The sequence below is a fragment of the Diorhabda sublineata genome, chromosome 4 (genome assembly GCF_026230105.1).
Source record: "Diorhabda sublineata isolate icDioSubl1.1 chromosome 4, icDioSubl1.1, whole genome shotgun sequence".
NCBI lineage: Eukaryota > Metazoa > Arthropoda > Insecta > Coleoptera > Chrysomelidae > Diorhabda > Diorhabda sublineata.
In genome coordinates, this window is record NC_079477.1 from 6,453,788 (window position 1) to 6,478,324 (window position 24,537).

A 24,537-nucleotide genomic window follows, 5' to 3' on the forward strand; every position below is an offset into this window, starting at 1 on the left:
TATCAGCAGCTAACCGATAAAAACTTTGTAAAACAATCAGTTGAACATTAAAAATAGAAACCTAGTTTCACAGAATCGGTTTAGTATTTTTATTAATAAATAATACATTTTGAAAAATATCAATAATACTTAAAAATCAATTGATTTATGAAAATCTTAAAATATATAATATGTTCATTTAATTGTCATATTATTAAAATAATTTCTCTTCCACTGAACACCCATACTACCATATTTCCATCTTGGTGAAGAAGCAGAATTTGATTTATACATCGTTAATATACACAGGGTTTTTAATACAGTATGAATAGGAAAAAATAGTATCACTTACTTCTCATAACACCTTCATCTTGTCAACTACAGTTTCAAATAATGCAGCATTGATAGGTATATAAAGTTCGTTTAATGGTATTTCATCTTAATTTACTACCTACAAACTGGCAATAAAATTTCAAGAGTGCTATTTATATATTTCTACTAGTTTTATTATATTCCAAAAATCATGGATTTTATGTTTAGTTTGTCATTTGATTTACTGAGTTTTCTTTGTTGTTAGCTCTATAACCATTATTAAAATAAATGATATAATGCAGTCAGGAATTGACGCAAATGTGCTTCACTATGAGCCAGTGAATCGGATAAAACCACATGGGATTTATTAATGTTTATTTGGTAACAATGAAAATTTACAATTCACACCTCATGTTAGGTTTGTTGGCCAGTTTGTCTTCCGTCGTCTCTTCCTTGCATCAATGGTTGGAATATGAGATTAACGTGTGATTTCAGCCTTTGGTAATGCATTCAACTTCTCTATTGTACTGTATCATGTGCTTCGAAACTTACCAGGAAGCATCAACAATTGCTCGCAGATTCTTAGATTGTGCCCTTTATATATCGGCTATAATCGATTTGCTGGTACAGCCCCTCAGGGGCCTCTGATTACGCGTCTTGATAAGATAACGATTATTGACTCTATAATAAATAACAACATGATACCAATTTATGTTTATTGTCAACTATAAACCTCCTTTCAGCAGTGAACAGAAGAATCTAGGGATTGTGAATAAAATACAATCAGTCAATATATTTATAAATATATTTTATTCAATGGTAATTTACACTTTATAACAAAAATTCAACTAGTATGCTGTTAACATGCATTATTATATATAAAAGTCTTATAAACTTTGGACAAAAATTTTACATTTAGGTCTCAAATCTTTTGTACAATAATAAATTAATTGGGTACCTTAATCTGTAGTACAAATTTAACATTTCAATGAAAAATGAGTGGTAGCTGAAATAAAATTATTACAGACACAAAAAAAACGATTTCACTTTACCTTTACCTACATAATCACAATGAAATATCAGGAATGGTGAAATTCCAGTAACATATTTCAAATCTTTATACAAAATATTTAATTTTTCCTCACAACTCATCATGTAAATCTTCATTTTCTACAACAGGAGCCTCCTGACAAGCTGCAGGTGTAACAAACTCAAAAAAGTATTCACACCTATTAGGTTCAGATACACTAAGAACTTGGTTGTCACTTCCACAGGTAACTCTAACTACTGTGGTCCTCTTAGGTCCGTTCCAACAACTTTGACCACTTTCAAAAGTCATTTGTTCATATTTATTATGTTCAGGACCCGACCAATGTCCCCAGAAACCTAATCTAACATTAGAGCCTCCTGACTTGGGCTGCTGAGTAGTTTTGTCAAACAGACAAAGTTTATAAATGTACTCGTGATCTTCATAATCAAAACATTGTCCTTCTAAAGCAGCAAACTCCTCATCTGTTCCAAAATCTTTTCCAAGGTATTCTTCAATCTTTTTAATTTCCCTGTCTATATCATTTACTAATTTCCTAGCTTCTTCATATTCATTTCTGGCAGCTGTTGCTCTTTCTACAAGCTGTTGGGTTTCATCATCATATTTGATGGTTGGTGGTGCCTCAGTTGCTTGTTCTGGTTCTTGTGATTCTTGTTCTTCATCTTCATAATCATGATCTGAAATAATTAGTTCAAAAATGACAAGAAATTATTACTTATCCAAACAGAGAAACAATATTATTAAACATTAAGCACATGAGAAAATAAAGGCTACAAAGACTTATTTTTGATTTAATCAAATAACTTTCCCCTTCCCCATGGGGCCCTTCCCAGGAAGGGAAGGAGAGTATTGCACTGGTTATTGGTATCAGCAATGGCAATTACCACAGATTAATATAGTACTCTGTGGGCATTATGTGCATAGTTATAATCATGCTTATTTTTTCAGATTTTGTTTTTTTTACTTTCTAGAGTTCAAACTTTTGTACCTAAAATTGGGATTTTTTATTATTGTTTTTGAAACACATATCTTCAAGTAAAAAAATAGTCTGCAGACTGTCACAATATCTGAAACCAGTGTCACCATGCTGCAGGAATTTTACCATAGATTGTGTATTGAAGAATAGGAAAGATTTTTATTACCTTCACTTTCTTCTTCGAGTTCTTGATCATCTTGCATTTCATCTTCTTCTTCTAAATTTTCATCATCTTTTTTCTCTGGAGTTTTTTCAGCACCTTCTCTGAAGATAACTGGCCTGAGAGTTTTCCAACATGTTTTGACAAATGTATCTAAATCTACAGATTCTTGAAAATTTAGGTAAAATTTTGCTTCTTCATCAGACACTATAACAATAATCAAAATTAAGCTTAATTATAGACATAATAAAATTTCAATAGTTTTGAACATATTATTATTACGAACTTGTACCCAACATAGACCGTGAAGCCGGTGCTGTTTGATTATTCACAAAAGGTACAAAATTCTTGGAAATAAAGCGAAAACCTTTCATACTGTTTTTTATAGAGGCGATTTGTTTTCATAAAATCAATTTCTAGCTCTCCATTCCATGGGTGTAGTCTACCAATTCATGTCAAAACAAAAATCCATAAATTCTTACATAATTCTTAGTTAAACTCTCATATTTATAGTATCTTTAAGACTTTTAAGACTCATGAAATGGTAAAATCGAATGGTAAAAATAATTAACATTAACATATCCAAGTTTGTAAGATGTGTGCCAACGTCTGAGCGTTGTTCAGTGAACCTACCCCCAATTTACATTAAAGGGAAAATGGCAAATGTACTTCTCATTATTTGCATTCAGTGAAAACATATATTCCTAAAACAGGAAGAAATGTTCTTCTTGTTTCCTCTGTGCACTGAAATGATAATATTAATGTTGATAACAGAAGATAGCTTCAGCTAGGGGACTTGCTGGTATTGCTGAAGAAGATGCTCCAGATCCCCTTCCAGGCAAAAAGGGAAATTGCAACAGGTAATTTTTGCAAAATTTGTAAAAGTTGGTTGTGTATGGAGCATATTAGGGTTGGCTGTTAGGAATGCCTTGTAAAATTGAGTGCCTAAGTTTCATCCCCTGCAATTTGTTTACAATTTTGTTTCCATATATGTTAATTTTTTTACCCTTATTTGAACAATCAAAATTGATTTGTATTTTTTTAATTTGTGTAAACTTTGGAATGAACAAAAAAAATATAATGAAATTGTAAGTTTTTAGTCAATTAACAAGTTCTAAAACAAAGAAAGTTTATGAAAATTATCAATTCAAATTTGTTCCTCACAATTCCCAACCTTCTGAATATGTCGCGATCGTCCATGCAGGGGCTAGAAAAGTCTTTTTATTTTTTTGTTTACTTTCTAGAACCGAATTATCGAGAAATTATTATTGTATAAATAGAAGCTAATATATCAGCAAGGAAATCATTGAAAGTCCTAGTGAACAGAGCAAAATAGTAAAAAGCAACTGGTGAATTCAAATAAGTTAGTGAATAGTTAAGAATTAGTGGATAATTATTATAAATAGAGAGTAGTTTATTGCTTAGTTTATGGTTTCTAGTGTGTTTAAATAAAATAAATAAGTGAGAAACATTGTGTATAAATTCACCCCAATATAATTACAAATATTACCTTCACCATTACCATCTCGATCAAATGATGTGCTAACTTTTACTTCAGAAATTTCTAGCCATCCATCTTGATTTGAATCAAACTTATTGAAAGTTTCTATGGCTTCAGCTCTCTGAGAGGCAGATTCCTCTTCTTTTTTCATAATTTTAGCTTCATCTTCAAGTTTCCTATAGTACTCCAAAGCTTTATCTTCCAAACTTTCAATTTCTTTTTTTAAAGCTTCCTTTTCTAATTTTAATTTTTCCGCCTCGTCTCTGTTCTTTTTAAGATCTGCGAGTTTCATTTGTTTTTCTTGTTTCAATTGAACACCTTCAAAAAATAAAAACTGAAACCATATTCTTTATATTTAGTATTGGTAACACCAATTTTTTATCAATACCTATTTGTGTATTATACTAGGATAATACTTGACGATGTATTTATTTAAATCTTTAATTTTATACACAATAACAAATCTATTGACATATTATCATTACCTTTTTGTCCCATTTCGGCCCTTATCTGTTTTCCTGCTTTGATTAAGTCAGCCTTTTTTTGAGCAGCTTCCCTTGCACTTCTTCCTAATTCGATACAATTATTCTGGCACGAAGTTTCGGTCGCATATTCATCAGTACCATCACAGCAATCACAAATTCCATCATTAACCCTATTTGAAGGTATATTTAAGGGCCTATGACCAGCATTTGTACAGTGGAATAATCCGTTCGGACAAGCAGATGTCCCCGGTTCATCGCTAGCATCTAAACAGTCGCAATAATCGTCATTTATTCTTATAAACGGAATAGTTTTACTTCCATCAAAGCAAATGAAGTCTGTATCTGGCGGATATAAAGAGGCACGAGAAAGTGACACTCCCCTTGGTCTAGGAACTTCCGATGAAAATATCTCCCTTACGAAAAATGTTAACAAAATTAAAAAATGAACACTTGCGGTTTTCATACAAAAATTACCATTCATTTTTTAAAACGATAATTCTTTTCGCCGACACCAATCACGCATGCCGTAAAATGTCAAATTCAAGTGAGGACACGTCAGGCGGTTTCAATCTTCTTTTGGACGACAGACTAACTATATATTCCCAAATATATACAAAATTTATAAATATAATTTTAAAAAAAATAATTTAATCAATTTTTAATGCTATTTTCTAAATATAATGCATTTTTACGTAATTAAAGAGCCGTATTATTTTTGAAAGTGTAGTTTAAGACATTGACTGCATTATAAATGTACTGCATGTAGTTAGATTTATCCTAAAAGAAATTAAAAAATAGAAGAAGAATCAATCGAATATTTTGTGATAGTTTATAAACTTGATATTTTAAAAATGTTTCCAATTCTTAATTTTAAACATTAGAAATTAACTAGAAAACACATATTTAAAACCAATTTTAGAATTCATTAAAATGAAACCTGGCTGTTATATCTGTATTAATTTTAGTTTGTTATCTGTAATTTTAAGCAATACAGAAGGTATATACTTTATTTTACGTAAGTATCTAATTTATATCAAATATTTTTTTTAAGGTTCATTAAATAAAAATTTGAAATATTTTGAAACAGTCCATGCCGATGAACTTAATCATAAAATAGTTAAAAGAGGATTAAATGAAGGTACACACCCTTTTAACCACATTAAAGAAGTTAATCTGAGAACCCATGGTAGGGACTTCAGGCTAATTTTATCACCAAAAAGGGATATTTTACATTCTAATTTTAAGGCATATGCAGTAGATGGAGATGGAAAGGAAACTACTGTTCATATTAGTAAGCATGTAATTAATTGATTTTGTGATATTAAACTTCATCCAATATTATATTCATAGACCATGATGATTTTTATCATGGAAGGTTGTTTGGTGAAACAAATTCTCATGTTAATGTGCATATGGAAGATGGGGTATTGACTGGTAGTATCCATTTACCAGAGGAAACATACCATGTTGAGCCCTCTTGGAGACATTTACCTAATGCAGATAACCGTACAATGATTATTTACAAACAATCTGACATCAAATTTAGTTGGGAACCTGAAAATTTACCTCCTGATGCATCAAGACCAAAAGTATGTGATTATATTAAAGAAGGTGCTGAACTGGAAGGAGATGATGAGGTAGATGAAATACATGAAAGACAAAAGAGACAAATTGATCAGTATGAGTATACACCTACAAAAACTAGGTGTCCCTTACTGTTGGTGGCTGACTACAGGTTTTTTCAGGAAATGGGGGGCAGTAATACCAAGACTACAATTAATTATTTGGTAAGTACTTTATAAGGATCACCATACCACATTTGTCTTCTTCAATATTTTATCAAAAAATGTTCTTTTTATTTATTTAAACAGTTCATACACACAGAATTTATTTATTCACTAAACTATCCACTAACACTCATGACTAAACACTTATCTAATTTTTGACACACTTATTCAAATTCAGTGTGGTGTACTTTTTATCCCAAAGTGTTCATATTCAGTATATAGATAAATCAGACTCTAAAATCTCTAGAATGCCATTAACATATAAAAAGGCCTTCTTAGAAATCGTCCCCCATAAAAACAGTCACAACATAATGTAATCAGCTTATCAAACTAATATAAAGCCACCAACTTTATGATCGATACCAGTGAGCGATTTTGCAACAATAACATTGTAAAATTACATAAACTTTGTACTGTTATAGTTTTAAGTTAGTTTTACAATTTTATTTATGTCAAATATGTCATTTGAATTTGAAATAAATGCTGGGGTGATGAACTCTTGGAGGTATAGTTTAATATTGCAGTGGATTGCATAATAAGGGCATGCAATATCAATGGAAGTATTAATAAATCAAGACAAATAATAGTATATGTTGATAATTTAACTAGTAAGATACTGAAAAGGTCTTAAAGGCATTTTAGAAAGAAATGTTAGGGAGACAAGAAAGAGAGGGTTAAAAAACTCAGGATAAAATGTATGGAAATTAAAAGAAAAAGGGAAGTTCACAAACCAGAAATGGTAAAGTTTCTTATTTCTTAGACCTTTGGATATATTAATGCATCTAAATGTTCTTGATTTTAGGTCTCTTTGTTTTAAAGTTAGTTTTTTTTATAGTTTTTAAAAGAAAGATAAATTTTGACGATTCGACTTTCTTTAAGTCTTTCTGAAAATATGATATTGACCCTGACAATTTACTTATTTATATTGATCTATAGATCACCTTCATCATGAATATTAAAATAAGGATAAAATCAACTTAGAACTTTGTTACAATAAGAAAAAATTAATTTTTTCTTTGATTCCCACATCTCAAATATATAGCGGTAATCAATTAAATTTATTAGAATTTACAAAATAGAGCTATAAATTTGACTCAAATTATTTAGATGTTTTCTATCATTTATAGCTTTTTCGATCTTATGAAATATTTATGATACTTTAAGTGCTCTAGTCCTGCTCAGCTCTGGATACATTTTATGAAATAGTAATACTTGTTCATATCATATATTATTCATATTATCAATAAACTTATATTAGTTTCAGTTGAGGTTGATTATTTTCATTTTTTTTCTGTACCGGGATGGTTAGCTTGGGGGGAGGGCATCTCCTCTGTCGCCTCTCTCTGGGTTCGCCCCTGAAATGGGGATATAGTAAACACTATAAAATCCAAATTCAGGACAGAAATGAATAGAGAACAATAGTTGACGCTGTAAAAACATGTATTAAACTGTAGTGATGGAATATTAGCTAACCTCACACAAAATACAGAGCTAAAAGAACTCAATTTTAGTGGGCTACAATTCTAAATAGAATATATAGCCTTGTATATAACCTCATATCTAGGGTCTTATTTTCAGATAAGTTTAATAGATCGTGTTCATAAGATCTATAATGACACCAGTTGGCAAGACAGACAAGAAGTAGATGGTTTCAAAGGTATGGGATTTGTTATCAAAAAAATAGTAGTTCACAGTGATCCCACAAGAATTAAATCTGGGGAAGCTCATTACAATATGGTTAGAGAAAAATGGGACGTTAGGAACTTGCTAGAGGTAAATTAAATATAATAGAAAAAGTTTTGGGTGGCTGTTACTGTAAAGAATTCAAAGATCAAAGTATTAGTGATATCATAACCTTACAAATTGTTTTGTATCCAAAAAGTACTCTAAAATACACAATTTTTGCTTGTATTATTTTTCAATTTCAAACTTACGCAAAATAATGACTGAATGAGTTATAAATTATCTATTCAATCCATTTTAAATATATATTTCTTCAATTTCTTATTTCTTAGACCTTTTGATATATTAATGCATATAAATGTTTTTGATTTTAGGTCTCTTCTGTTTCAAAATTAGTTTTTTTTTTAATAAAGATAAGACTTAAAGAAAAGTTGAAACGTCAAAAGTTATCTTTCTTTTAAAAACTATCAAAAAAAACTAATTTTGAAACAGAAGAGACCTAAAAAATCAAGAACATTTAGATGCATTAATATATATATATATATATATATATATATATATATATATATATATATATATATATATATATATATATATATATATATATATATATTGGATTGAATAGATCATATATATTTATGATAATAGACTGTTTATGTTACAAATATATGACAGCATGATTTTTATTTATTTCAATAATATAAGTTTAGCACGAATAAATACAATTATCTTATGCCTTATGCCTTTCTATGTAACTTAACTGTTTTTACTTGTTTAACAGTTTTTTATAAATATTTTTGTATTATGCTTTGCATGCTTTTATTAAATACTGGTTTGAAAGCTGTTCACCACATAATAACCAAATTGACTACAGCCATTAATGGTATACCAACATTCGGAAATATATTAACTAAATAGAGTTTCCAAAGGTGACAATACTTCAGAATAGCAAATAGAAATGTTCATCGATAATCATGATAACGACAACCAAAAACCACCAAGAAGTTGGCACCAAACTTTGGAGGTACAAAAATTTTTATAGTTGTTCTAAGTTGGTTCTGCTTTGTTCCAAAACGCCATAGAGCTGAGAATGAAACTGTTTAAAAAATTGAAAAATAAAAACGATTCTTATCCTAGCTCCGTATTTTTAAGGTATATTAATTCTGAGAGTTGTTTTGTATTGTTTTAGGTTTGTTGTATACTGTTCCAGTTTGTAATGTCAACATAAAAATTTGTTCATAAATTTTGCAAAAAATAACGATTATATTTTTCTCTTTCCTCTTTAAGACGAAAAAACTATATACTCCGCAACAGTTTGTAATTCTCTAAAAGGCCCAGATTCGTCTAACTTTTCATTATTGCTTGCACATTTGTATCTCGGTTCTCAACCATACCCTTAGGATGCTCGATTCAATACAGAATTGACCAGACACTTGGACAGCTTAGAGCATAGGAAAAAGGTCGCTGACCTGACTCTGTTCTACCAATAGTACCATGATATATGCTCTGCCGAGCTTTCGAACATAGTCACACCTGAAGCAGTGTTTTCAAGACTTACTTTACAGGCTCATGAACACCGGGTTGGCCAGCAGCCGTCCTATTGTGCTTGATTTATAGGTAAAAAAATATGCCGTCGCCACCTTAATTTTGATAAATACCTATTATGAGGTGTTCTAGCTTTTGGAACAAACTTAGAACAACTTGAACCAACCTCTAAAAATTTTTGTACTCCAAAGTGCGATGCCAACTTCTTGGGAGGTCAATCCTGAGAATATAAAGTGAATTTGTATGTTTTTTATTTACTTATATATTTGCAACTATTCTATATAATGAAATAAATTTAAATTTCATTGTTGTGAGTCTGCTTTCAACCTTTTAAACTGCCTGTAATCATTCAATCAATTTTACAGGTAACTGCTCATAACTTATATAAATGATATATAAAATTTGTACACGATATTAGGCATTCAACAGAAAAATGCTTTTTATATTATAATTTTTTTTTATTTTTTCCTAGGCTTTCTCCAGAAATCAAGAAAATGTTAATTTCTGTTTGGCACATTTATTTACACATCAAACGTTTAGAAGTAGCAATTCTGTTGTGCTCGGTTTGGCATACATTGCATCTCCTAGACTGAATACCCGAGGAGGCGTTTGTAGCAAGGGTTATTATTTTTTATGTTTTATCTATTCTAAGCTTTGTAATATAAATTTGTATAAATGTACCTATTTGATGACTCAAATCAATTATATATATTTCTCTAATTTCTTATTTCTTAGACCTTTTATATGTTTATGTTTTTAAATCGTCTTGGTTTTAGGTCTCTTCTCTTATAAAATTAGTTTCTTTTAATAATTTTTGAAATTTTGACGTTTCAACTACTTTTTGTCTTTATCAAAATATGATATGTACACCGAATATTTGCTTATTTATATTAATAAATAGATCACCTACATCATGAATATCAAAATAAAAGTAAACTGAAAATAGTAATTCACTTTTTCATTATTTCATTACTAAAAATTTTCTTTTTCGTGTATTAGTTTCCGTTCCAATAATTTTTAAATCTAAATAAATAAATGTATTGATGACCTTTTAGTCTATTTTCTAAATACTGAGGTGTCTGCCCTATGTAGACAGCGACACAAAAACTAAAGAAAAAATAAACTTCCATTTTGATATTCGTATTCAAGATCTATTGATTAATATAAATAAGCAAATTGTTTGTGTCAATATCATATTTTGATCATTCAAAAATTATTAATAGACAGAAGAGACCTAAAATCCAGACGATTTAAAAACATAAATTAATTATATATCGAAACCAAAGTTGTTCGTCAGTAATTTTGCTACATTATGACAAAAATATGTAGTTATTCATATTGGTACAAATTATTATTAATTTTGCTTTAATGTAACTCTCCTCTGGTTGTGGTAGTATTTAAAAGTATGTGAGTTTGACTGAATATCCATAAAATAGCAGCATATTATGTATATTTGTAGTGTCTAACTTATTTATTTGATGGTTAGGTATTCAGCAGAGAATACACTCATAAAGATTTCTGCTTAGCCCACCTCTTTACTGATCTCAAGTTCGAAGGTGGTATATTGGGCTTGGCTTATGTTGGGTCTCCTAGACGCAATTCCGTGGGTGGTATTTGCACCCCAGGTATTTATTGGTGCTTTCTAACAAATGCCTTACTAATATTGGTTATATTTTTTTGTGTTTGGGATTAAAATTGCACAGTTCATATATATTATCTACTTAAACTGCCCCACAAAAATTGAGGAAGTTCTTAAATTCTAAAATGGTGTTTTAACAAGTTACAGTTTTTGGTCATCATGTTATCCTATTAGTTACAAAAATCTGAATTTTCAATCACAGTGAACTAGTGTAGAATACATTTAAAAACAATTGACTTCAATTTAGAAAATTATCAACTTTCAAATACAAAAACTAACAGATAAATAAAGAAACATATCACTGGCTCTACTAAAATATGACAACTCTAAAATGGTACTTTTCAGTAGACTGCTTAAAATAAAATATTCTAAGCCATAACAAAAAGTTTATGGGTTTTACTTCTTGGACATCCCAATATGGTTGACTTAAACAAAAAATGGCTACGTAGAGGTAATTTTTCTTTGGATGAAGGGACTTTTTTTATTGTTTCAAACTTTCTAGGTTATGTATTTGCCGAAAAGCTCAACGGCTCTTATACAACCAATGGATCAGAATGTCATCTAGACATTAAAGGCGCATTATAAAAAGCGTTTACTGATGGATATTGTGTGCCAACCAGACGCATATATCACGTAACTTTGAAAGAAATTTAGCATTAAAGACGAGGTTATCAATGCAGCATTTGCAAGGCAACAAGTAAAACGGTCAACTCTAATTAAATCCTAGAAAAATATTTGGTCAGGAAATCCAATGCTCAAACAAAATGATAACGAAAAAGAGAATGTTCAGAAACTTCAGAAGACCTTAGAAAATGGATTATAGATGATAATTTGAACAGATGAAGAGAAAGTAAAAGAAATCACATCTAATGAATTTGAAACATTAGAGAAGCTTCGCACTGCTAAACATTCTGTCAGCTGTGACGAAGCTATTTCTGCTGCAAATATTTCAATACACTGGTGCAAAGAGTTGGAACTTGATTGCAACAATATTTTGGTCCTAAAATCTCGCTGTTTGCACATTTTTCCAAACGTTTGAACAACATTGTTTTGAAATCGTCCTATTTTTTCCAATGTTGCCTTATATTCAACAATATAATAAAACCACAGTACTTTAGGCTAGAAATTTATCTTTCTGTGTATTCTATTTTTTTCCGAAAGTCATTCCTACGACACGAAACTGCTTTTTTTTTCGTCCAGCTGATCGTACCAATTGTTAATAATCATAATAATGATTATGTATTACCCCCTTTTCTGTCCTCTCAATAGTGGAGTAGTCGTGATCGCACTCAATATCCCAGTACTATGAATTTGTTGAAAATGTGGACACTCTTATTACGGTCAAGACTTTTAAATAATCATAAAGACATAATTTAATTTCCTCCACGTGCCTCGTTTCACATGAAACACGTACCTTCCTTAGTCTTGCAGTCATGTATAGTATAATTAATTGTCCAAAGATATCTTGTATAAAAAGCTTGACTACAAATTGTTAAAGTGTCACCACTAATAAAGAATCTGCTAATTGCTTATTTGCATCAATAAGCTCTTTTTGCTACTTTCTGGTGCTCCATCAATATTTTTCCTTGTGGGTCCACTTGTGGGAGTTTCAACGAAAGATTTAAAGAATCAAAAATTTTCGTATATTCTTCTATTTACTACTTCTTCTTCTTTAACCGGCGCTACGGTTTTTTGAGAACTAGGACCTTCTCAACAATTTTTTCTGTCCTGACCATGGTACGTTCAACGTCGAACCCTTAGCTAGATGAGGTCCACCTCAACGACCTTCATCTAGCAAAGGCACGGTCTTCGTCTCGGTCGCCGTCCTTCAGGAATTGCGGATAACGATCAGAAGGCATCCTCTTCACGTGTCCCAGCTAACTCAAACGCGCCCCCCGGATGAACACCACCATATGACTTGCCATACATCTGTCCCAGCTCAGCATTCTATTTACTACTACAAAGCAAAAAATAAGTTCCGATGGTATTGTTACGTATTTGCAGTATGTTTATTTATAAGGTATTAAGGGAAATTATTGCTTTCTGCCATGTACGTCGTTTTGGAACATCATAAGCTGTTCCTTAGTAACAGCACCGAACTTTTTTATAACTATAGTTATGTGTCTAAGGTATTAAAAAATCTGATGCTTGATTTATGCCTTTGTGGACTTACTCATGTCTGGATAACCAATATTTAGATCGATATATACGTGTTGTGACCTTATGGCTTTTCGGAAATACTATTTAGGGGTAATAACGAAAAGACATAAGGGCATAACTCAACCTATTCCTGTTTTCACTATAGTACAGACAAAATTAGAGTGACAGAAACAGTTGATAATTTTTAATATAAATCCAGTATTTATGAAATTCCTCAACTTTGGAAGAGCAGATTATTTATTTATCTATAATTAATTTATAGTTTTGTATTATCTTTTGTTTGGAAAAATTTGTCAACACAGTATTGGCATTTTGATTATGTTCATGAAGCAATAAAATTTTCTTTTTCTAATTTTGCCCCCTTATGTCCTCATATTTATTTTTTCTATATTTTTCTTTCTTTAATGTGGCACAATATTTGTTTGCTTAAATATTATGTGTTTGCATTCCTCGCATAAAACTTATAATACTCCAGTTTTTATTTTGAAATATTTTTGTAGAATATTTTAAAAATGGATACACGTTATACTTGAATTCTGGTCTGAGCTCTAGTAGAAATCATTATGGACAAAGAGTGATTACCAGAGAAGCAGATTTAGTGACAGCTCACGAGTTTGGACACAACTGGGGTTCAGAACATGATCCCGATATTCCAGAATGTTCTCCAAGTGCTAGTCAGGGCGGTTCCTATCTCATGTATACCTATAGTGTTAGCGGCTATGATGTCAATAATAAGGTAAATTAATTTTTAATTTACTAAATTCTTTTCTGGTTTTTTATTATTTGGACGAACTAAAACGAGATCCGTATTTGTTTTAGAGATTTTCACCTTGCAGCTTGAGATCCATCAGAAAAGTGTTACAGGCAAAATCCGGAAGATGCTTTTCAGAACCTGAAGAAAGCTTTTGTGGTAATTTACGAGTCGAAGGTGATGAAGAATGCGATGCAGGTCTTCTTGGTACAGAAGATAATGATGTGTGTTGCGACAAAGATTGTAAATTGAGACCGAAAGCGATGTGCAGGTATTAAAAATATCTTTTACCCTTAAAAAAAAATTGGATCCCAATTTGTATTTTAGTGATAAAAACTCGCCATGTTGTCAAAACTGTCAGTTCATGCGAAACGGAGCTAAATGTAGAGATGCACAGTATGCTACTTGCGAGCAAGAATCTTTATGTACTGGACAACAAGCGGATTGCCCTAAAAGTCCTCCAATGTCAGATGGTACGGACTGCCAGGAGAGAGGCAAGTGTAAAAATGGGAAATGTATACCTTTCTGTGAAACACAGGGTATGCAAAGTTGCATGTGCGATATAAGTAAGTAAATTATCATTATTAGGTTCTATGATAGCGGAATATCACTACTATTTCAACTCAAATAAGTTCTTCATTTTTCCATTGTATGAGACTCCACTCATAGTGATAAGTTTAGTATAAATTATTTTATTCATGTAAATGGAATCACCTTAGGCGTTTCCTTTTATTGTGGCATACAAAATTGTCCAAAAACGGACAGTGAAAAAAGGAACTGTTGGGTGAGGAAATGGGTGGATAGAAGAAATGAATTAGGAGCGTGTTCCGCACTCGTAAATGAGCTGAAGTTAGAAGATGCACAACAATTTATAAACTTTATCATTCCATAGAAACTCATGCTGCTCATAAAGATGAATCAACTCCATGACATCACGACAACACTTAAGTCTCTTAGACTTCTGAAATTCTTCCAACATGACTAGAGACCACCAAGAGTGGAGATATGCGTGTCCATCTGTGATCGGTGCACTCTTGGAGACCTGTCCGGAATTGTTTCTGATACTGCTCTCAGCCCCCTATACATCCGCGAACTCGAGACTACTTTCGAGTCTGTTTTGTCTCAGATTGACACGTACCTTAAAATCAACATTTTCTATTAAAATCCAACTGTTTGTTCCTTACTAAGTTGGAATTTCTGGAACCGTTGGTGATATTTTATCCACCACTCATAATTACACTGTCTAACGCGCGTTTCGTTAACCAAGTTATCATCTTCAGAGACTGAAGGTAAACTGTTTACAGAGTTATGGTAAGTGTTGGTGTAAACAGTGTGTTCAGATGTTTGTTGCTTGTTAATTGATAGCTTAGCTTGGGAGTACTCATTATAATCACAAATTTACATAATACGTTCTTATAGAGTCTCAACTTGACAAAACCCTGTAATATTTCGAGACATGTATATCATTCACTCTATCCACATGCTACATCTGCTTTATCTCAATAGCAACAATTTTATTATTATCTCAATGTGTTTCTTAGTTCTGGGTATTTAATACAACGTTCCTGTGTAGCTAGGCACATTCCCATGGTATCAATATGGCCTTGATGTCTTCTTCTTAAACTCACTCCACATGTTTTTCTACCTTTGATAAAATTTCTACGACCATATCTCCAGTACCTCATTATTTATATTAATCTATTTTTTTTTAATTTTCAATTATTTTAAAATTTTCTAATTGCATTTCTTTTTAGTTGAAAATGCATGTAAGAGATGCTGTAGATCAAATATCAATGAAACATGTTCACCTGTGGATTCTGCTGATATTTTAGCTGATGGTACACCTTGTATTCAAGGATTTTGTAATAACGTAAGCATTTTGATGTAGTGTAGGAAATAATTTAGTAAACTATACAATTTCGTACAGGGTCATTGTGAAAAGACAGTGCAAGATGTAGTTGAACGTTTCTGGGACATAATTGAAGATATCAACATAAACAAAGTTCTCCTCTTCCTTCGTGACAATATCGTTGGTACTGTAGTTTTAGTTACTGCGTTATTGTGGATCCCAGCTAGCTGCATCATTAGTTATTTCGATAGAAAGAGAAGAAGAGAAGAACTCGATAGATGGGAATGGAGACGCAAAACGGATCTCATTCATCACAGTGACAATATTAAAAAAGTGATACATATACGAATGCCAAGACAAAGAAATATTCCAACAAATCGGCCCATAATATCAGAATAGAATTTTATGTAGGATATATGAGTGAGTGTTAACTCAATCAATGTCTGAACTAAAATGTTATAACTATATATACCTATACAGATATTAGATGTTCGTTTTATGAAATCTATAGTTTCCATTATTTGAAATTCGTATTTTATGGAAAATTTTTTGGTTTACGTTTGTCGAACGTTAGGTTACAACTCAAATTTTAAAATTGATTGAACTATAAGTAATCATTAATTCCTCAATCTTTGGAATAATAGTCCTTTTATACGACGATACTACACTTGCTTGCCCCTCCGCTTATCTTCTTCTGTGTTGTCAAGAAAGTTTAAATAACTCATACTGTCGAAGTTTCCATTCACAAGACAAGAGGGAGTTGAATCGATGGTGATAGAAACACAGGAGCCAGTGATGGTGTCTTCTACCTTTTTGTAGACAAAGGTTGCGATGTAAATGGTAGTTTTCTGTCGCTTGGTATATCTGGGGAATTGATTCAACTTGATCTTCTGACGGCACCCTCGGTTTTAGAGCTAGTAGTGGTGTATCGTTTTTTTATATTTTCTTTTATTAACATTTACAAGTTTTCGAAACATTTAGCGCAGAGTTAGTGAACATGTTAGTAAACCAAACTATCGATTTATGTTCTTTCAAATTAATTAGTAAATAAGTTACATCCAAGGGATGTTAGTAAAGTGTGTTCCTTTTTGAGATTAAAAAGAACCAGTACAGACACATTTAATGCACGAAAATCTAACACTCTCGACAGTTTTTCAGTCTTGTTGAAGTTTTTGTATAGCTTCTTCTTAAAATGTAGATGCCTGTATATTCAACCGTGACATAACAAGTTCTTTTGAGCTAATAGTTGCTGCTGCACCTCTGGTGATCAAGGAAACTACATTAAATGAAAATTGATAGGAACTCGAAGTTGTGAGGAGTATGATTAAAAACGATACAGCTGAAGTCATGTAGAAAACTTTCAGTTACAATGAAAGCCTCGGATAAGAACAAAACCACACTTTTTGTTAACCTTTCTCTCTTTATTTGTGCAGCAAAAAATTTATTAATATAAAGCCTCTTCGATCTCAAAGTGAACGAAGGGTGCCTGAGCTCAAATCAACCTTATGTCCTTCTGCTTCGTGAGAAACTGCCGCGCGTGGTCTGAAATCCGCTCGTAGCGCTTCCGCGGAGAATAAGGGAAACAGAACTTACTTCACGAATGAACCTCGTAGTACAATAATATGTTGGTATGATTAAAGCTATTCAAATATGGACACTTTTTGGCTGAATATTGTATTTAATTAAGATTAAAATATTTTTATTGTTAAATTTATGTTGTACTTAAGCATTTTAGGTATTTGTATATATATTTTTTGTTTTGTAACTTTAATTTGTAAATAAAATGTTTTGCTAAATCTCATGTGTTTTTATACCCTATTTATTCTTTATTTAAAAAAAAAATTGTATAAAGTACAGTTATATTTTGACAGCTTCAATCAAATACTAATAATCAAAAAGTTGTGAAAATCTGTCAATTCAGCGTGAAATACTCACTTCTATTCCAAATTTATTGTATAATCTCTTAAAATGCTGCTGCAGAACATATAAAATGAATTGAATGACAAGTAACGCTCAATTTTTGCGTGAGTACCAATATCAGTTGTGACAACTTAGAGACAAAGAGAAATTCAATACGATTCATCGAGAGAATAGAATAAAACTGTAATTCTAATATGAAAAATTGAACAATGCTTATATCAGTTGAATGAAAATATGTTTTTCATTGAAATATATTATAAATTGACGTTTCACTGTCGGTAGATATGATCAAAATGTCCAATGCATTTGCGTCGATAGTCGTTAGTGTATGCTAGAGTTAATATCAAATATGGAGGAGTTTGTTCAGGTGAACCCAAACTTGTGATAAGATAAAAAGAACATCGATATACCTCTATTCTAATTGCATCGCAACGATGCACAAGGGAAAATAACAAGTTTTGGTTAGGTTTTAATGGTGACTAGAGAGACTGAGAGCTACGTATCACTTCCAATTCCACTTAATGCTGTCTATATGCTCTCTATAGTGAATATTAAATCTATAGTGTAAATTTGTAAAAGTGTCCCACATTAAATACTACAGATCTCTCGAAATGCCGCTGTGACCTCGGTCATTTAAATCGGATATATTCAGCGTTGCTTTACTGTCTGACCGTGGAATTAAATTCCACAGCTGTTTTTAATCGATAACTGTGTTCTTGCGCTTTGCTATGCCTTTACATGATTTACCTTTTGTATCTTTCTCATAATTTCATTTCTGAGTCTTACTGAGACATCTGTAGTATTTAATCTGAAGTAGTGTGATGTCTCATATGTAAACTGTCGGTATTTTTTGTGTATTATTTTGTTGAGATTTATTGTGGCAAGTATGAGTTATAGGACAATCAATATTAGTGCTTTCATGGAATTTTATGTTTCAAAAATGTAAGACCATTTTTTTCTGAGCGAAATATGTCAACTATGATTTCGTGTGAGTTAAAAATTTTAAATACATAAACTATATACAAGTATCTAAAGGGAAATGGTATTCGACCTTAGTCAGTCAACCATAAAATTACATATTTTTCCGCCACGGTTATGGGTTTACTAAACAAATAATACCGTTTTCTGATTTTTTACTTTAACCTCGAACAAGACTTGAATAACTGTTACATGTAGTATAGTTTGATGTACAATAAGAAACTGTAGGCATCAACTCAAATTTAACAATATTTTATATAATAAAACCAAGACTGTTCATATTTTCTTTTAATATAAAATTGGAAAATTAAGTTATGACTACCAAACAAGAAAAAATAAAATATTCTCAAAGCATGACTTGATATGGATCAATATATTGTGTAGTTTTACCTCTGAAGACAACAATCTAAATATAAAAACCATTATTCACAAATATTTGTTTTTATATCACCTTTGACTATTCATAGAGCTACTACATTTTAAAAATAAGCTAGATTGTAGATTGTTTGGTGAATCGTATTAGTTTTTCAGCTACTCTACACCTATACTTAAATATTTTTTACAAGACTCTGCATCTTATTGTTCTACTTCAGAAATACATAGACTTTTTTTAATGAATGCTTTTTGATTAAATCAACAGGACATTTGCAGAGATGTTCTGCTGCCTCTATGGCTATCTCTCAGAATCTGCAGTTGCTGTTATCTGTTATGCACATCGTCATAAAGGGCAGTTAACTGTCAAAACACTGATCACCAGTTTAATGACGATTTCGGAATCAAGAAGTTCTTCACTCTTATTAGCTGACATGATTATGAATCTTTTGGATTGTCTTAGATAATAAGACTCCATCTGATTTTTTAGTCATCTATTTGTTATTGATGTGACTCCTCATGACATTACAGTAGGTCTCTGGTCTGAAACATATTTGCCCTTTTTTAGTTAGGTGGTCTGCTTCATTGCCTGGTATACCATATTAGCCACATTATAGTTACTTTATTTCTAAGAGGTAGTACATCGTGGGTTCATTTGTACGCCATCACTAGCTTGGACGTGCACTCAATATCTTTGAAGGCCTCTTAGCTATCAAAGAGAATGTGCTTACAGCAGATGCCAACACTCCTGAGCATAGATTTTTACTGCTATAAACTACCTGAAAAATAGTAATTTTTCCAATGGTACAGAGAGCTTGTCTTTTAGTTGAAAAATGCCCAATTCAGTTACCTGAGCTAGTTTCAAATCATCTATATACTAGAGAGGTTACCACTTCAAATGGGATGTTTGTCGTGCTATGAATTGGGTCCATTGGTTTGTCACTCCTTTCTACTTTAATCAATTGTAGAATCATTAAGTGACCTATCAGATTGTCTGGTTTCAAATTTTTTTTACTATAAGATGAAGGTGAGGCAGATTTTAGCATCGCCTCTAAGGCTGTGGTAGGAGTATATTAACATTACCCCTGTGATACCAAGCAGATCAGCCCTTAAATTTTGAAAAGTTTTGTCTGAACTGATATTTGTTTTATTTGGAAGGGTGATGGTGGGTTTGATATCTGTTTGGTACACCCAGAATACCATATTTTATCCGGGACGACTCCTACTTAACTTCATTGGAAAATATCAGCTTAGCTCTATTAAGGGTGGATGCGCGATGTTAATTGCATTGTACAGTGTCACATACAAATCTCAACTCAGTTTACATTTAATTGAATCCAATTCATCGAAAGACTGTTCATAGATCCCGAGAAATGTGTAATTTTTTCTTTCTAAAAGATATAAAAATGTTACAATTTTGTTAATTTCAAAATCACAATATCCAAGCTAGAGAACTCTTCATGATGATCTTCCATTGGTACTATAGTAATTGTAAAATACTTTTTGAGATTTTTAATAAACAATTCCCAGCATTCCACTTGTTTCTGAGTATCCCTAATTTCCTGGCATACTAAAATTTCTGTATCACTTCTTGCTAATGCTTTTAATGTTCTTATTAACGGCAATACTGACTGAAATAAAAATACAAATTAATATAATTGAGTATATAACACTTAATTCTGTACTTGTTGGAATTCCATGTAATTTATACCAAAAATCAAGTAAAATAACAATACCTCTTCGTAATAAACACAATCTGCCAATAAAATTATATCTGGAGACTTTAATTCAACCTCTGTTCCCCAATCTAGAGGAATTATTCGTATTAAACCCTGATTTCCTTCCCAACACGTTTTATTTTCTTTTACATTTAAATTCAGCAATGGTAAAGCTTCTGGTAAGTCTGATAAAGTAACATCACCACTAGAAAATATATAGATATAGCTCCGTCAGCTACATATAGCTCTGCTATAGTAAATTTGATGCCATTCTGTGTAGCAGAGCTACATATAGCTTGTTCAGTTCCCAATCAGGTTCCGATGAAGAAGGTAGTTCTTACAACAGCTGCTGCTTTCGCCACAGCTACTGTGATATTTTCAGAAGAGAAAATAGGCTTAAATTTGCTATATAGCCCGGCAGTCCCTTATTAAACTTGTAGCAGAGTTATATAGCTGTGCTACATGTAGCTTTGCTACATAGTGTTAACCTTGCTTAGTTAAACTACATACCCTAATGCAGCTGCAGTTATTCCAACGCAACCCACTCCTGCTCCTAATTCAATTATTGCTTTATTTCTAAAATATCCTACATTATTTTCATTCCATTTTTCTAAATATTTAGCTAAAATTATTGCCGCATCCCAAACTACACAACTAACATCGCCTTCTATTTTTTGGTGCAATTTTAATACTGTACTTCTTGAACCAATGTTTATATCTAATTCTCGAATAAACGTGTTTTCCATTATTGCATTATTTAATATTTTCAGTTAATAAGATACAGCAACAATATAATAATACTGTTGTGTAATTGACATATTCTTGAGAAATTATTGTATATTTACTAATTAAAACTACACTAATAAATATACATATATATGTATGAAGGTTATCTGTAACAAACACTAATCCACCAGATCAAAATATAACAGTAACTCCTTACTCATAACATTTTAAGGTCCAAAGTACATAAGAATTACGCAGGCGTCGATTATGAGTATGAGGTCGATTGAGATGATGGTCATTTGAACCATAGGCGGAACATCAGAAGGCAAATTAATATTTCAATTGAAATATAAAGAATTATTTATAAATTTGATTATTAGATAGATATTCAAATTTTCAAGAGTTCTAGTATGTTTCTTAGTAATAAAAGTTTATGCTCGTGTCAAAAAAAAAACGTTTTATACATATTGATTGGTGAGTTAATGAATGAAAACGCTATTCCTCTCTATATATAACTCTAATTATAGGAAAGATTTTATATCACTGATAAAAACTGTACTCCTATGTGAACTCTTTTTATAGTCAATTCACCATAAGCCTTATATAAGAATCTTTAAAAAATACCTATATCTGAAAGTATTGCTAAAAATCACTATCTTCCTGTATAATCAAAAAATAATGCGTAATCAAGAGATTTTTATTCTGTGTAGACATAAATCTTACTAATGAATTTTTCTGTTGTGTATCTCCTTGACATTTTACACAAGCTTTGATAATACGCCACTGAAATTGTTTTATTAGATATTTAATGCTCTTGCTGTCTGAAGTGCTGAGTTAACCTCAAATTAGAGCGAGTCGGGTTTATTTTGAAATAGTTTATATAAAATAATAACATATTTGTCAAAATTGAACTGATAAAATTTAGTTTGTGTCTAAGTAATCGTGTTTAGGGTATATGTGTGCTTATTTTTCGAACAATATTAATAAACTTTTGTACTTAAAAAAAATAATTGTGGAGAAAAAGTGAAACTGTGATGGAAATGTTACAAAAACTCAATTTTCCCATTTATATGGGATTAGCTTTGTTCGATTTATACGCGTGGAATTATCAGATTTTTCTTCATTATGCAGAAAAACCTAATCCAGAAATGTTTGAAAATTTAAGATTGTATCACTACTTTTACTTAACAAATTGGAATTTCGTAAGTAAAAAAAGTATTTTATAATTGAATCAAATTTTTTAAAATTAGAATATACTCCTATACTTGAATAAATAAATAATATTATATGACATTCAAAGTGTTTTTAGCAATAGTTTCTATAATTACAACATACGGTATACGCATTTTAGAATACAATTTGTTCCTTCAACATTTATCTGAATTTTAAAATTTATAATATTTCTTACATGAAAAGTTGGCAGTAATATTACGTATTTATTGTTTGAATTGCGTACATGCATAACTAATTCAACATACCATAATAAAAAAAACTTGTATTCAATATAGAACTGGTATTATAAATTCGATCAGGTGGCAATTGAAAAAAATAAATATAAATTTGTAACAATATTAACTCTGTGAAAATGGAGCTAAAATCTACTATTGGTTTGTCGGTTTTTTCTTAAATATTCTGTGTTATATTTTCCAATAGTTATGATCAAAGTTTAAACCAGCTTTACCTAAATTATAAATCAATTCCCATATATTTTACACCTGTAGTACCTACAGTCATTTTCCATTCCCACAAAACTCTTGATTGTTTTTTTTTTTGGTTTCAAATCATAATAGGTACAAATAATTCTTTCCACAAACAAAATAGTTGGCGAAAGACGAATGAAAACGATTCGTTTCAGCTCGCTGACTGGAAAGTTTTGATATCATTTTATCTTTTGCGAATGTTTTGAAATTATCTTTGGCAACATTGTCAGGAGCTGAAACCGAATAGACTGACCTGCGCATTATTCTGCACGTCCGGTTGTCCTTTAATTATTTTATAAATAAACATTTATATTATTATTCAGAATAGTCATTGTTTTATGAACACTTTTATTTTCAATAAATCAAGCTAATTTATACTATTTCCCATGAAATTCAGAATTAAATAATCCAAATCAAAAATAAAAATCATTCATTTAACTATGATGACATAAATTTTAGAGAAGGTAGCACCATTATATTTAAAAGTAGTATTTCCCAACACGCATTCTATAAATATCTGTTTATCATTTCTAACCAGTTTATCTTGCCAAACTTTTTTACAAAATGTACTTCATTTATCCTTGTTAAATTTAAATAAACAATATTTTTTTCTTGTTTATGTTATATGATGTAGTGGACCTTTTCAAATAAACTATAGTAAGTTGAACGAACTATAGTAGAAGTATTTACATTTAGGTAGACCGCCCACGGTGCAACTGTTTTCAAATAAAGAATATAAACCAGTTGATCTTTTTTTTTTGTTTTGGAATCAAAACTTTTGAGCACAAACGGATACGACTCGTAAGCAGTATTAAATCAGTTGGTGCTGCAGTGAAACGTAATTTTTCAAGGTATTCAGACTCAGATCAGGAAGACATCATTGATTATTCTCAATACCTCAGACAATGCATGGTACAGAGAGAATATTGGATCCATCCATACCTAAGTCAAAATGTGAACTCTAGACTCGTAGCAGCACAAGAACTGTTTCAGACAGATAGAACGTTTATAGCTTTTTATCAAATGTCGATAAACACTTCTCCCACAATTTGGAGGTTTAGTTCTTGATTTTTCATATCGAAAAAATAAACAAAATAAACATGTGATTAACAAATGAAACATCACCTGCAACGCAATTGAGACCGCGGAATCATGGTCACCTACAACCGATTGCAAACTAGTTTCATTCGAGTCACTTCGTGGGCTCCCCGCTGTTATACGTTGCCGAGGTTGCCAAACCATTGCAAT

General features: G+C 31.2%; 4 protein-coding genes across 5 annotated transcripts in view; 2 read left to right on the forward strand and 2 right to left on the reverse strand.

Annotated features, from left to right (window-relative positions):
- Nucleotides 1-1,077: 1,077 nt before the first annotated feature.
- On the reverse strand, nt 1,078-5,010 carry LOC130442351 (glucosidase 2 subunit beta-like). The gene is made up of 4 exons (XM_056776388.1): nt 4,462-5,010; nt 3,986-4,294; nt 2,482-2,682; nt 1,078-2,016 (listed from the first exon to the last, which is right to left on the reverse strand). Exons 1-4 carry the CDS (start codon nt 4,940-4,942, stop codon nt 1,433-1,435), a joined length of 1,575 nt encoding a protein of 524 aa, XP_056632366.1. The 5' UTR covers nt 4,943-5,010; the 3' UTR covers nt 1,078-1,432.
- A 230-nt stretch (nt 5,011-5,240) lies between these two features.
- LOC130442353 (ADAM 17-like protease) lies at nt 5,241-17,671 on the forward strand. 2 transcript variants are annotated; one of them, XM_056776391.1, is made up of 10 exons: nt 5,241-5,458; nt 5,513-5,752; nt 5,812-6,248; nt 7,827-8,021; nt 9,949-10,096; nt 13,776-14,011; nt 14,095-14,297; nt 14,354-14,592; nt 15,781-15,896; nt 15,954-17,671. In XM_056776391.1, the coding sequence occupies exons 1-10, from the start codon at nt 5,392-5,394 to the stop codon at nt 16,272-16,274; spliced, it is 2,202 nt and encodes a 733-aa protein (XP_056632369.1). In that variant the 5' UTR covers nt 5,241-5,391; the 3' UTR covers nt 16,275-17,671. The 2 variants fall into 2 exon arrangements, with proteins under 2 accessions (XP_056632369.1, XP_056632370.1); XM_056776392.1 differs by lacking the exon at nt 9,949-10,096 and adding an exon at nt 10,963-11,101 and having other exon boundaries at nt 5,256-5,458.
- Nucleotides 17,672-18,891: 1,220 nt separating this feature from the next.
- On the reverse strand, nt 18,892-22,255 carry LOC130442357 (protein N-lysine methyltransferase METTL21D-like). Its single transcript, XM_056776400.1, has 3 exons — nt 21,374-22,255; nt 20,882-21,068; nt 18,892-20,776 (listed from the first exon to the last, which is right to left on the reverse strand). Exons 1-3 carry the CDS (start codon nt 21,607-21,609, stop codon nt 20,555-20,557), a joined length of 645 nt encoding a protein of 214 aa, XP_056632378.1. The 5' UTR covers nt 21,610-22,255; the 3' UTR covers nt 18,892-20,554.
- A 126-nt stretch (nt 22,256-22,381) lies between these two features.
- The window catches only part of LOC130442355 (androgen-dependent TFPI-regulating protein-like), a 30,552-nt gene continuing 28,396 nt past the window's right edge, over nt 22,382-24,537 (forward strand). The window contains exon 1 of the mRNA XM_056776397.1: nt 22,382-22,791. Coding sequence (XP_056632375.1) covers nt 22,624-22,791 — 168 coding nt within the window. The 5' untranslated portion in view covers nt 22,382-22,623. The remainder of the gene's footprint in view (nt 22,792-24,537) is intronic.

Excerpts from the sequence above, each read along its gene's own strand:
- LOC130442351 (XM_056776388.1), bottom strand. The coding sequence starts at position 4,942 with ATGAATGGTAATTTTTGTATGAAAACCGCAAGTGTTCATTTTTTAATT. Across the intron at positions 4,295-4,461 it reads GGCCGAAATGGGACAAAAAG|GTGTTCAATTGAAACAAGAA; the intron begins GTAATGATAATA and ends TATTTTTTGAAG. Across the intron at positions 2,017-2,481 it reads ACTCGAAGAAGAAAGTGAAG|ATCATGATTATGAAGATGAA; the intron begins GTAATAAAAATC and ends TAATTATTTCAG.
- LOC130442353 (XM_056776391.1), top strand. The coding sequence starts at position 5,392 with ATGAAACCTGGCTGTTATATCTGTATTAATTTTAGTTTGTTATCTGTA. Across the intron at positions 5,753-5,811 it reads GGAAACTACTGTTCATATTA|ACCATGATGATTTTTATCAT; the intron begins GTAAGCATGTAA and ends TTATATTCATAG. Across the intron at positions 15,897-15,953 it reads TTCAAGGATTTTGTAATAAC|GGTCATTGTGAAAAGACAGT; the intron begins GTAAGCATTTTG and ends AATTTCGTACAG.
- LOC130442357 (XM_056776400.1), bottom strand. The coding sequence starts at position 21,609 with ATGGAAAACACGTTTATTCGAGAATTAGATATAAACATTGGTTCAAGA. Across the intron at positions 21,069-21,373 it reads ATAACTGCAGCTGCATTAGG|TGGTGATGTTACTTTATCAG; the intron begins GTATGTAGTTTA and ends TATATTTTCTAG. Across the intron at positions 20,777-20,881 it reads ATTGTGTTTATTACGAAGAG|TCAGTATTGCCGTTAATAAG; the intron begins GTATTGTTATTT and ends TTTTTATTTCAG.